Source organism: Ciona robusta, chromosome 3 (assembly GCF_009617815.1).
Source record: "Ciona robusta chromosome 3, ASM961781v2".
In the NCBI taxonomy this organism is placed as follows: Eukaryota; Metazoa; Chordata; class Ascidiacea; order Phlebobranchia; family Cionidae; genus Ciona; species Ciona robusta.
The window spans coordinates 8,996,506-9,010,768 of record NC_143237.1 but is presented as its reverse complement, the minus strand read 5'-3'; the positions used below and the strand labels follow the sequence as shown (position 1 = coordinate 9,010,768).

The window sequence follows — 14,263 nt, the reverse complement described above, 5'->3', positions numbered from 1 at the left end:
CTATGCCAGTGGTGACCTAAAGATTTTGTCTTGATCACGAACAGCAGATTTCTTGTTAATGCAACGCAGCCTGTCAAGCCAAGTATCGCAAAAAAGGAGAAAAGGCCCCCTGTCAATCAAATGCTCAATCAGAACTTGAATGGGCACGGAATTTAAAAAAAACTATTTCACTTATGTCCGTAGGCAAAGTTATATATATATATACATATATAGGTTAAACGTGCTTGGCTCACGATTTCAGCTAGGTTGCATCATAAAAGTGTTTTAAACAATTGTGTCAAGCAAAAATTAGCTAAATAAATGCATAAGCAAGAAATAGTTTAGGCTTAAAACGTTATAGGTATGTTCATATATAAACCATATGCAGCTTACTAAGTATCATTTTATGGGATTACACTTCAATGTGCTTATAGAGCATTCGGTTCGAACGTTTCTTCGCTCGCCTCGAACCAAATCTAGGTCTCGCTTTTTGACGCGCGACGTTCTTTTTTCGCCGCCGTTTTTCCTTCGTTTTTTTGACGCCTCCTTATTTGTTACTGCGGAGAGCAATTAACTCGATCAATGCTGCCAGAGACATTCCGACGCGGGTCGTGTCTTGTATATCGTGCTTAGCGCGTTTCAGCAGGAAATTTATGGGCGCCGTTTTCGTAGAAGTATTATTGCAGCATGGTGTGCTTGAAGGGCCGCGAAGGATTTTGCAAAAATTTGCTCTATTGAAGGAACCTAGAAAAATATTTAGCATAATGGTTGTATATATTTGCAGATTATATCAGAATATCGGACAAATTTAGAGTACAATATAATGCTTGTTGCTCAACCACTGGACGTTGGTCTCAGCAAGACCTGCGCCTACCCTCGAAAAATCAGTACGTATTCTGCGGGAGAAGAAAACGCAATTCCCGGCCATATGCAGACGGATTTCCCGGGCCTGAAGATGTACCCGAACCAAACACTGCCGATGGCGTCACATTACAATACAGCGTTACCAACAGATATAGGGTCGAATGGAGTGCTTCCACCACACTACGGTCAATCATGTATTGACCAAACACAGTATTACTCGTCCACGGTAAGTTTCGAGTTCTTCTTTGCATTTCTAGACTATATATTACTGATTTATAATTCCAGGCACAGTTATTATTGTGTATTAAATCCTTTAATTAGAAAATGCTTAGCTATTGAAATAAGCTCAATAAAAATAGGATTTTGGTAAATCTTCGCATTTTTTCATCTAATACTGCTTCTTGTTTCTTATACTTCACGGCGTGCATTCCGAGAGGCGTCTGCTAATTAACCATAGCTCTACTCTACAGCTCTGTACCGCCACCTTCAGGATGAAATAATTCGATTTTGTACACGTATTTCCGCAGACTCCAAACTACGATGGCCCACGCGAAATTGGAGACACCTGGTCAACCCGTAGCTACAACCACCAACGCTATGCTCCGTACAACTACGCACCTCAATACACCTATGACGGGTAATTATCCAGCAATTTTTAATCAACTTTAATGTGTACCCACTGTCGCGGCCTCACGCGTAGGGGAAACCGTTCACAAAGTGTTATGTTTCGCAATCAGTATATTTAAAATGACGTTATCCAAATGACCGGCAACAACACGGTTGTTAGTAGCACAATAACGAAGTGATTAGGCAACATGTTTCCTGCATCCGATAAAATGGTGCATGCTTACAGTATAAGCAAGACGGCGACCTCAAAATCGTCCGAGACAAGAAAGCGACGATCATCGTACGTACGGTCGACGACCCGCGCCGTCTTATCATATGCCAGCCCTGCGCAATTTGTTTGTTTTGTCGGCTGTCGCAGATCTTAGCGAAGTCTCCCTAAAAGGCAGCATCGTCTCATTAACTGATAAGAGGATTCTGATCAGCAATTGACTTCGTCGATGGCATCAGCAGAGATTAATTTGCGGCCAATAACTTTTAATCACTCTCTGGGTATTTGGCAGGAAGCGAAGTAATTTCTATCATCAAACCGGCAGATCTAACATCAACAAATACCCACCGTGACCTGCATATCATTTATGACTGACAAACGCACAAGACGCCGCAGTTTTATCTGGATATTTTCGAATTTTCCGCATGACGAAACGTAATATACGTTGTGTTGTTTAGGTACCAGCCAGAGATAAACGACCAAAGCCACAGAAAAAGCGCAACCAGGGAATCCACTAACACACTGAAAGCTTGGCTTCAGGAACACAAGAAGAATCCCTACCCCACCAAAGGCGAGAAAATAATGCTCGCCATTATAACTAAGATGACTCTGACCCAGGTACGCTGGTTTCCACAACCAACACTTTGTGTTTCATATTAGAAATTTTTGATTACATTTTCCTTGCTACCAGGTGTCGACTTGGTTCGCGAACGCGCGTCGTCGCCTCAAGAAGGAAAACAAAATGACGTGGGTCCCAAAGAACCGCTCTAATGAAAACACCCAGGTCGGCGACGACAAGAAACAAGGTATAGAAGACGGCAACGAAGACGTCGCCACAGACAATGAAGATTTCGGTACGCCCTTATTTTAACACATTCGTGAAATTATGAATTTCTAATGTTGGTATTCGTGTGTTGACTCATACTTTGAAGTGTTCATATTACGATCCAATTTCTGATTAGTTTTCTCATCACCGGAATACCCTCTATTTCAGATTTAAACGTGGACTCAAACGAACCTGACAAAATGGCCAATAACAACACCGCAACCTCGCCCCATACGTTCAACCAATCCAGTATGCCTGCTACAATCTCCAGTTTGCCGCAAAACTCGGCGGTAGATCCGATTTCAACAACCGCCATTACCCATTCATCGTATTATCAAAATGCTACGAAACATAACGCAATCTGGTCACCTGGCAATGACAACCACACATCGTACCCGACAAAGTGCCCGGACAATATCGGAGATTCTCATTTAAACCTTCCTCCATCGTTCCGTGGTTCCTACAGCGACGATCAGTTTTCTGCCACCAGTCGTCAGCAGCAAACTCCGTCGGTAGTGAGTCCTTCCATGATAAGCGGGGTTGACCTTCCTGGAAGAATCGGTGAGTGCAGATACCCGTCTGTTCAGAACTGGGTGGACGGGGTATACCACAGCGCGGTCCCGCCGACCCCAGACCCGGATTCCACAACTTGCCATCCGATTTCAACGGAAAGGAGAGATTCGATTGACGGGAGAATCGAAGTCGATCGTTTGCAAGGAGTGTCGCCTTCCTCCCCACATTTTCAACACCAGCACTTCCCATGCACACAGGCGTCCCAGAACATCAATACCTTCAACGGTTACCAGTCCCACGACACTTACTCAAACCCGCATCTCGTTAACCAAAACTGTATAAACAGAGGAATGCCACAACAGAAGTCATACCCTTACACCCATAGTAACCATGGTTATTCCACTAAACAAAGCATGCTTCTACACCATAGTCCTATTGCCAACCACAGTGGTGACTTCTCGTACGCTTCCTCGGTCCATGCCTCGCCATCATCTGCATCTGGTAGTTCACCAGTTTCGCAGCAGCTCTGTCAATCCGAACAAGTATTGGCGAGTCGACTTGTCCCCAGTTCTTACCACGCCAATCCCGGGATGTCCGTTTCTGCAACAAATCCAAGTACTTTCCCTGGTCAATATTACCAGATGAGCGGAGACCAATTGACCATGGAGCACCCACATGTCACCAACAGCTGTACTGAAAACTACATCTTGCCGGACACCATTTCATCTAGTCAGCAAAGCAACCATAACACTTATCTCTCAAATGGTAAGTGCCAAAAAGGACATGTTTTAGTGAAAAAAAAATCATTTTACTAATTTTACCATTTATTAAAATCTTTAGCACCACATTACAATTGAAATTTTATTGCAGACGCTTCAATAAACGTTGCTACACATCATCAAGACAACGCTGTCAGGTAAGAAATTGTTGTTCATTGAATCTATATGAAAACATGAGTTTTACACGGGTTTAAAGCAGAAAAGTGTGTACGTGCCGTATGGGTCTATTCATTTATTGAATCCGTTGTCCCCCGGGCATTTTACGAGACGACGAAAGCCGATATACAAGGTCTGTCCAGGCGCCGATATTTAAGGGTTTCTCGTGGTTGACCGCGCGGTGCATCGCGTCATTCCTGTAACGAGCTCAATATAAATTCTCTCTGCCACTTGTGCAGTCGGCGCCTGTCGTCGTGAATCGAAACTGGAATCGTGGATTTTCGAACGAGATCGCGCAATTAGTAAGCAGCGGATTTGTACGAACAGACCGCCGATCGTGGCTCATTAGTTTCTCGCAGTTGGACCGCGCTCAGTAATAACACTGTCGGTGACTATACAAGAACCGCCGAGTGTTGTTGTTTAAGATATCGTGGCGTCCATCGCGGCAAAAGTCGATCATTACTTTAGACTGGTAGGATGTTTAGAAATATTTTACCGAACGTCACGACCCATATCGGCTACCAGCAATCTATTGCCTGTATGTGCGATAAAATCAACTAATAAGACAAACGTCGTTGTGCGCTGGCGATAATTAACGAGCTGTCACACATGCTGATGGTGATGCATTACGTCATGTAGCGATGACGTCATCAACTGACACGTGATGGATTCGCGCAAAGTTCCAATCGCAAAACTGTAATAAGTGATTCTCATACTTTACAATAAAAGCATCGAAAATAACAGTCAAAAATCGCTGTGCTGGATTCTCGTAATCCACTAGTGTAAATAAACACACCTCATTTACTCGATAGCCGCGTGTCAGTCAAAACTAAACGCATTTCCTCGCAGTAAGAAACGATTCAAGCAGAGCCTACGTCATTACCGGTGGCCGAGATCACGTAGCGAATGTCGTCGAAAAACTTCCTGAAATTAGAAATCTTGTTTGTGTTGCAATAAAACCGCACCCGACACGTCATCGTGCTATATCACGAACCTCACCAAGATATGTCGATATTGTCGACTTACGGACTTTCGTACTTGCTGCCAGACCGCTCCCATGCTTACAGTGGTTTTCTAGTCGCAGAAGCGCTAAAATACCAACACGATAACAAATAGAACAACTCACCATGACTTAACATCATTTTTTTAACAGGTCTCACCCAACGTCAGCCAGTCTCTGCAAGACGAACGTGATGTCCAATCTAACCGCTAGGTAGCAGACATAAGCTACCTGGGTGTTGCTTGTAAAAACGACAAATTATTTTTTAAACGTAAGTATATACCAACATACCACTGCTTATTTTTCTGTACTTTTATCGCTATACATTCTTCTATAACACTTTGTATGTTTTCAGGCTTTTTTTCTACTGACGATGGTACTACACTATATCTATTTTACGAATATGTCTCTGCACTTGTTTGATATTGGCTCCCCTCGCGTAACATTTTGGCAAGTGTCTGCAAAAACGTAAGTTCTAATACATAGGATAACCTATATTTTTGTTAATATAGTAAGGTTGGGTAAGATTGACATTTCATTCTCCGTCCTATTTAGTAGTAAACAAATATTATTCACATAATTATGTAACCGTGTAGCTTCGCTCTAAAAGAGATTTATTGATTGTTTAATACAAGATCAGAAAATATGGGATTTGGGTCCTAACGGTATCCCACCTTACCCCACAGCACTATATTACCCAAACATTACTTTGCCAAAAAATAGTTCTTATTATTTCATTTTAATTAAACCGGTTTTTCCTCTTGCAGATATTTTGCCAATGTCGCAAGACATTGAATGACATTGCAAAAACGCGAAGGGAGCCACCGGGTGATACGTACTACATAAAGTTCCTTTTCTGTTTGTTTGTATTCGTACTTTATATTTTTCGTTTCCTTTGTGTTTTATTGTTTGTTTCGCTGCCTATAATAAAAATAAAAATAACAAATCACAAATTTGGACAGATCGAAAAGAAATTGTTTCATCTGATATGTTAGTGTAATGTTAGTAAATATGAGTAGGTATAAGGGGACGAACCGAACACCGGCTTTACCAGGTACTACAGTCGTATTGTAATATTAGGCAGTGTGCAGCTTTTTGAAAAATGGACATAGTAAGGTGGGGAAAGATGGGACACATTTAACCCATAATATCCAAATATCCTAATCGCATTTTAAACAATTAACAACGGTATTTGGGAATCGTGAGGATAGGGTTTTATGATTCTTTGAATATTCTTTGTTTACAATCAAAGTGAGCGAGAAAATGAATGAAAATGTGTCCCATCTTCCCCCATCCTACTATAATACTAAATTAATAGCCGGAGAATTAGTGATGAGGTTTGCAATAGACTTATATGACCATTTTACGCTAAAAATGCGCATGTTATAAATAAACAAATATATATAGATTTTGTAACTTACGTTCCGTGCAGTTTATAAGCGAGTAACTGTCGGCGCAGTATATTATAACTTAATTGTTTACTATTGTTCATACATGTCGCAGGAATGGCGTCAAAATAATTATTGCTGTAATCTGCAAAAGTCGCGCTGTTACCATAAATAAATTTCAGTGTTACCAGATGTTCAGTTATGCAGTATCTAATCCATGTCTCCAAATTCGCGCCATGATGTTTTAAAGAGGCAACACTGGCTGAAATTTGCACGGAATTTAATTTAGCCTTCCGGTGCAATTCCTAATGTGCGCCTAGCAATTAACCAATCAGCTTCCAGCTTTTCACGTGACCAACACGTTTTCATCTTTGCGCATGTGTGTTAGGGGTTTGTTCTTTTCGGTTTGCCACCATTTTGAAACAAGGTGTCAGAGGTCGGAAGTTATAATGTATAGTTAAGTGAGGGTAGCTAGGTTGTGATAAGAGCTTGTTTAAGCATTTAATATGTTGTATATCAGCAATATAATGCATATGTTGTATTGTAGTAGTATTTAATTATTGTATTAATGTTTAACATTTAATTTACAGCTGGCTAGTTCGAAATTCTCTAAAAGTTAGAATTATTTGAAAAACAGCGGACCAATACAAGTAATCTTGTGTTCAAATCTCATTAATGTTATCTCGCTCACGAATGAAGATGCCTTGATTGATGGCCGCCGATGCAGCTTTGGATTGGCAACGTTAAAAGTGAGTTTGTATCTTTATTACAGATCAGAGTGTTTCTAATTTGTTCCTGCTTGTCAATTAAGCGCATAATTACTCATACCACGTATTGATTTCAATATGTTAGTTCGGTAAATATAGATGACGCTATTTAATTTAGAAGTCAAATCTGGAAAATAATATATTTCATAAAAAGCCGGATTTAAAATACGAAGGTATATGAAACGTTTTTTTAGTAAGTTAACTTAGCAAGTTAACAAATCAAAATATTGAACGATCCAAATGTTTGCACTTTAATTCAAATGTACAATTTTTTATTAACGCAGTAAATAACTGTTGTAGTGCCCATATATGTGCATGGCCTACTCAATACATCAATGTATTGAGTAGGCCATGATATGTGCTCTCTTCAAAGTATAACATTGTGTATTTCCACAGAAAGGAGGCGGAGACGGAACGAAAAGCTTAAGAACGAAGATGGAGCCATAGCATACCCAGACTAAGATTTATTCTTGGTCGATGTAAATACTAACTTATGTGAGCTGTAGCATAAGAAGTCCCTTATATTTTATTGAATGCTTGTTTAAAAAATGAATGATTTGTGGTTCACAGTGGGTGGGGTGGTGTGGGGTGGGGATGTACGGAGACCAAAAAGATTAATTAAAGTCCACCTTTTACACACGTTAGTAATGTAACGTGGTTGGGAATCTTGGGTTTTATTTCTCCATGTTTGTTTGTGTGTGTAAACAACCTGCATAAGAACGGTGCGCGCAGGTCAGATTTCTCCAACTTTAACCCATACTCTAGGTGTCACTTATCAGCAAGGCCGGACAGTCGGCATCCGATAGATAGAAGTGACATCGCTATAACTAGGGATCGCTGTTAGGAAGTTTAAGATAGACAGAACTGGGACACTGCACCCGCGGTCGACACAACACGTGTCATTGCACTCAGGCCAAACAAGCAGTGCCTGGTTTGCGAAAACCATATTCCAACACGCCGGTGGTTAAAAGTCCGGTCAGCGAAAGCTGGCGGGTTCCACTGCAAAACAATTAGGCGCCAAACCTGCGACTAGGGTAGGGATCAAAAATTAATAAAAATAGCCCCCTGTTAGGCCCCCTTCAACACTAATCAATTAATCATTTTTCCAGGTGTCAGTTTATGTTGTCATTCCTTTTTTGAATGGACAACAAGCGCGAATATGCGACGCAAACTTGACGCTGTTGCGGCGGATAAAGTGATTCCTAAGATCACTCGGTTCAATCAATCTTGCGTTAAAGCAAGATATAGTTAGCTCCCCAAATCCGTTCTTATGCAGTTTCCCCGCTTCGTAATCAAAGTAGTTATTGCGACGCGACCCGTTGCGACGGTTTGCGGCGGCGAAATAAAATCGATTCTAAATATTTATTATTATTATATTGGCCCATAGAGAATGCCGTGTTGCTGTGCTTATTGTATGTGGTGGGGTATGGTGGTGTTGGGGGTTGTGTTGTTTACTGTATGTATTGATACACACTTACACTATACACGAAGTGAACTGTTATATTCTGTAAATCCATGGTGGGGGCTCTTTTGCACGGGTTTATTACGTTATTCTCTGGGGTTTATTACGTCATCCTTAGCGTATATTATACGTCATAAATAATGACGTAAAATAGGTCTGGATTTCCAATACAGATTGCTTTAATTAAAAGCACGTTACTGGACTGTGTATATTATAGGCTAAACGTCTGAAATCTATGTATCGTCTACTATTGTCTAACTGGCTGATGTTTGGTCCTTTGAATGGGGTTGTCATGGCGGCGGATAAGTGGCTTGCATGGGGTATCGGACGTTTTGTATACATGATGTGCGTATTAGTTCTCAATCATTGGCATTTTAACTTTTCATGCGTTCAGTACCGAGTTTTTTCGTGATTTTATGTCTTTTTTTACTCGCTGGCGCTTTTCTTTTCTTTTTTTTACGTTACGCGGAGCTCCGTTTTTGTTTTTGTTTTCGTTCTCGTTTTTATTTTTTTACAAAGAATGCCAATGAAGGGGAATTAATTTCGTACAGATGTTATGCGTGTTCGTAATCTTTATGCAACCTTTACTCCAATGATGTGACAGTAACCCTCTATCTCACTATTGGGGCTGTTGTAGGGAGCCCACCTCACTATAGGGGCTGTTGTAGGGAGCCCACCTCACTATTGGGGCTGTTGTAGGGAGCCCCCTCCTTATTGGGGCTGTTGTAGGGAGCCCCCTCCTTATTGGGGCTGTCGTAGGGAGCCCATCTCACTATTGGGGCCGTCGTAGGGACTATTGGGGCTGTTGTAGGGAGCCCACCTCACTATTGGGACTGTCGTGGGGAGCCCATCTCACTATTGGGACTGTCGTGGGGAGCCCATCTCGCTATTGGCGCTGTCGTGGGGAGCCGACCTCGCTATTGGGGCTGTCGTGGGGAGCCGACCTCACTATTGGGGCTGTCGTAGGGAGCCCACCTCACTATTGGGGCTGTCGTAGGGAGCCCACCTCACTATTGGGGCTGTCGTAGGGAGCCCACCTCACTATTGGGGCTGTCGTAGGGAGCCTACCTCACTATTGGGGCTGTCGTAGGGAGCCTACCTCACTATTGGGGCTGTTGTGTAGGGAGCCTACCTCACTATTGGGGCTGTTGTGTAGGGAGCCTACCTCACTATTGGGGCTGTCGTAGGGAGCCCACCTCACTATTGGGGCTGTTGTAGGGAGCCCATCTCACTATTGGGGCTGTTGTGTAGGGAGCCTACCTCACTATTGGGGCTGTCGTAGGGAGCCTACCTCACTATTGGGGCTGTCGTAGGGAGCCCACCTCACTATTGGGGCTGTTGTAGGAAGCCCATCTCACTATTGGGGCTGTCGTGGGGAGCCCATCTCACTATTGGGGCTGTCGTAGGGAGCCCATCTCACTATTGGGGCTGTCGTAGGGAGCCCATCTCACTATTGGGCCTGTCGTAGGGAGCCCATCTCACTATTGGGGCTGTCGTAGGGAGCCCACCTCACTATTGGGGCTGTCGTAGGGAGCCCACCTCACTATTGGGGCTGTTGTAGGAAGCCCATCTCACTATTGGGGCTGTCGTGGGGAGCCCATCTCACTATTGGGGCTGTCGTAGGGAGCCCATCTCACTATTGGGGCTGTCGTAGGGAGCCCATCTCACTATTGGGGCTGTCGTAGGGAGCCCACCTCACTATTGGGGCTGTTGTAGGAAGCCCATCTCACTATTGGGGCTGTCGTGGGGAGCCCATCTCACTATTGGGGCTGTCGTAGGGAGCCCATCTCACTATTGGGGCTGTCGTAGGGAGCCCATCTCACTATTGGGCCTGTCGTAGGGAGCCCATCTCACTATTGGGGCTGTCGTAGGGAGCCCATCTCACTATTGGGGCTGTCGTGGGGAGCCCATCTCACTATTGGGGCTGTTTAAAAACTAAATCCTGCTTGTCCAACCATGGTGACTCTGAATTTACAGTTCTACACTTCATTCTACACCAAATTATACACATACCAACATATACATAAACAATTGTGGTGAAAATGATTAGGTGCTACAGCTCACCCATTTTATGATTTTTATATCCTAAATCATTGGATCAGCCAATGTCAGGTCAGAAGTGCGTGCCGTGTCCATTTTTTGTGTCTTGTGTTCAATTTCTCACAGTACGCCTTCCAACGCGGAAGCCACGTATAACGATGGTGTGTTGGGAGGTGTAAGTTCAGTTTATAAGACGGCCAGTCCAGGTTTTAGGTCCTAATTGTGTGTATTGTGCGTGTTGTGTTACAACTTTGCAATCGCTGCGCGTTTCGAAAATCGTTGAGTGGCGTCGATCGCTGCCTAGCGTGCCTTGATCCTCAGAAGATGAAGGCCCAGGTATAACTAGGGCTACTGGCGAGAGGTCCTGGTAAAAAAACCTCAACGACCACAAGCGAAGTAGCCTCCTGGGCGTGGTTGGAATCTTTGCTGTAAAACAAATAAACCAAACAAACGTTTAATTTTATAAGTAAATGAACATTTCTGTAAAGACTTTATTGCACCAACGTGTAATTTCCAATGACATATGGAATGTTGGTACAATAAACGTTTTTTATTAGAATGTCAGTTTATTTATAATATTAACAACATTTATATATAATAATATTTAAACAACAAAAACATTATTATGCTGCTTAATGTATTTAATTGCCTTCTCTCGTATAAAAACCTTTACACATTGTTATACACCATATACCGTTGTAATCTGATATACAGCGAGTCTTCCACAATTAGTTTTATACATTTGAGGGTTTTTGTATATTAAAATTTCAAAAAGACTGCCAATCCGGATCTAAAATGTTTGTAAATACAACTTGAACGAAACTACACCTCCCAAGCATTGGAACATACAATATTGCATTCTGATTTTAAAGTAAAAGGAATTCGGATTTAATAATATAAACCAGGAGGTTTTGAGAGCAGTAAAACTAATTTAAAAATAAAAATCCGTATTTAGATATTAAAAATAAAAATCCGTATTAAGATACATATATGTACTTGTGAGATCTTAAACCTTTTAAAATATAGACTTAAAATTGACAAGGACAACATTTAAGAGCACTGGACTTCATGCCCTGCTACCATCATAAGATATCTGTATCGGCATATTGTAAGCATACTGGGTTTTATTAAGACACTCAACGACAACTCCCTCTTTGTGGTATACCAGTGTGATCACAGATAATATATTCTTGCAAAACGATGTTTGTGCATCCTCAAACAAATTTATAAAATAGCAAAAGAAAATTCGATCTTCACCACTTGGTTGAAAACTTTAGTTGACAAGGTAGGTCAACTTTCTGAAAAGGTAGGTTAACTTTCTATCTATATTTTGTCAATTATATATCATTAGTATTGGTCCATGTTTTGTTGATGTTTTCTTAATATTTTGTCAATTTTTTGTCCATGTTTTTTCTATATTTTTCAAAACTTTATCAATATTTTGATTTATATTTAGCAATTTTTTTTCATGTTTTATTCATATTTGGTTTATATTTTTTAACCGGCAAAAATCAAATTTACTAATCGTCTTGACCACCGCATTTTTATAGTCGCACATGCCACGTTAATGAGGCTCTTGCTCTATATATATACTTTTTCTATATTTTATCCACGTGTTGACTATATTTTTTCTATATTTTGTTATTTTTTTCTATATTTTTTTGTGCATTTTTTCTCAAAATATGATCCATATTTGTGTATATATTCTGTTCCAATGTGTCCTTGTTTTTGTCATACGGACATTGTGCATCAACAGGTTTACAAATGGCCTTGACCAAACCATTTTTATAGCGAGACTTGCCACGTTATTGATGGTCTGCTCTCTTGTTTTTATAAATATCTACAGAATGCTAGTATATACAATAGTATAAAAAAATATTAAAAAGTAAATTCTTGGTCTCGGAATACTGGACTCGGGGTGTATTGTCTATATTTTTCTATATTTGTTATTTTTTTTAATGTTATTGTTTATCATCCGAATTTTTTGTCCATGTTTTGTGTATGTCTTGTTCGTGTTTACTCAATATTTTTGTTTCTTTTTTCGTCGTTGTTTTGTCTATACATTTTTTTAAAAGTTTTATTTTTGTTTATTTTTATCAATTTCTTTCAGGTTTCATTAATATTTTCTTAATAATTTGTTACAGGTATAAAAAATATTTACAAATCATCTTTACCACAGTGTATTTTTATAGCCACACGTTCCACGTTATTGATACTTAGCTCTCTTGTTTTTTTTTACAAATATCTACAGAATCTCAGTATATACAATAGTATAAAAAGTATTCTGGACTCGAAAAACTTAATTAATATGTTGTCAATGTTCTTTCCATGTTTCCTCTATATTTTTTATATTTTGTTTTTTTTCTACATTTTTGATCCAGTTTTTAAGTACTTTTTCTCAGAAATTTTTCAATATTTTTTTATATTTTTTTATTTTTTTCTACTTTTTTTTGGTCCAGTTATTGAGTAATTTTTCTCAAAAATGTTTCAATATTTTTAATATAATCAATAGTATAAAGACTATTCTAAACTTGAAATAAATAAGAAATACTTAATCAATATTTTGTCAATGTTTTTGTCCATGTTTCGTCTATATTTTTTCTATATTTTGTTTCTTTTTTCTAGTTTTTTTTTCTCAAAATTTTTTTAATATTTTTAGTATAATCAAAAGGGAAAAAATATTAAAGAAGAAATTCTTGGACTAGAAATACTTAATTATTATTCCGTCAATGTTTTTTCCATGTTTTGTCTATATTTTTTTATATTTTTTTTATATTAATTATTATTTTCTATAATTTTTTGGTCCATGTTCTGAGTATTTTTTCTCAGAAATTTTTCATTATTTTTAGTATAAACAATAGTAAAAAAATATTAAAGAAGAAATTCGTGGACTAGAAATACTTAATTATTATTTTGTCAATGTTTTTTCCATGTTTTGTCTATATTTTTTAATATTTTGTTATTTTTTTCTACATTTTTTGATCCAGTTTTTAATAATTTTTCTCAGAAATTTTTCATTATTTTTAGTATAATTAATAGTATATAAAATATTCTGGACTCGAAATACTTAATCAATTTTTAGTCAATATTTTTTCCATGTTTCATCCATATTTTTTTTATATTTAGTTATTTTTTCTACATTTTTTGATCCAGTTTTTGAGTACTTTTTCTCAGAAATTTTTCAATATTTTTAGTATAAACAACAGTAAAAAAATATTAAAAAGAAATTCTTGGAATAGAAATACTTGATTATTATTTTGTCAATGTGTTTTACATGTTTTATCTATATTTTTTATATTTTTTCTATTTCTATATTTTTTGGTCCATGTTTTGAGTATTTTTTTTCCAAAATTTTTCAATATTTTTAGTATAAATAATAGTAAAAAAATGTTAAAGAGAAATTCTTGGACTAGAAATTCTTAATTAGTATTTTGTCAATGTTTTTTCCATGTTTTGTCTATATTTTTTTATATTTAGTTATTTTTTTCTATATTTTTGGTCCATGTTTTAAGTATTTTTTTTCAGAAAAATACTTAATTATTATTTTGACAGCTTTTTTTCCATGTTTTGTCTATATTCTTTAGATATATTTTTTATATTTAGTTTTTTTTTCTATATTTTTTGGTCCATGTTTTGAGTATTTTTTCACAGAAA

At 38.7% G+C, this 14,263-nt stretch overlaps 1 protein-coding gene across 1 annotated transcript; it reads left to right on the top strand.

The window, feature by feature from the left end:
• Positions 1–476: 476 nt before the first annotated feature.
• Positions 477–5,905, top strand: LOC149739005 (uncharacterized). Its single transcript, XM_089873668.1, has 9 exons — positions 477–1,069; positions 1,371–1,480; positions 2,137–2,296; positions 2,370–2,532; positions 2,673–3,782; positions 3,888–3,933; positions 5,106–5,223; positions 5,308–5,420; positions 5,720–5,905. Exons 1-7 carry the CDS (start codon positions 803–805, stop codon positions 5,167–5,169), a joined length of 1,920 nt encoding a protein of 639 aa, XP_089729794.1. The 5' UTR covers positions 477–802; the 3' UTR covers positions 5,170–5,223; positions 5,308–5,420; positions 5,720–5,905.
• Positions 5,906–14,263: the final 8,358 nt, after the last annotated feature.

Excerpts from the sequence above, each read along its gene's own strand:
- LOC149739005 (XM_089873668.1), top strand. The coding sequence starts at position 803 with ATGCTTGTTGCTCAACCACTGGACGTTGGTCTCAGCAAGACCTGCGCC. Across the intron at positions 1,070-1,370 it reads CACAGTATTACTCGTCCACG|ACTCCAAACTACGATGGCCC; the intron begins GTAAGTTTCGAG and ends GTATTTCCGCAG. Across the intron at positions 2,297-2,369 it reads CTAAGATGACTCTGACCCAG|GTGTCGACTTGGTTCGCGAA; the intron begins GTACGCTGGTTT and ends CCTTGCTACCAG.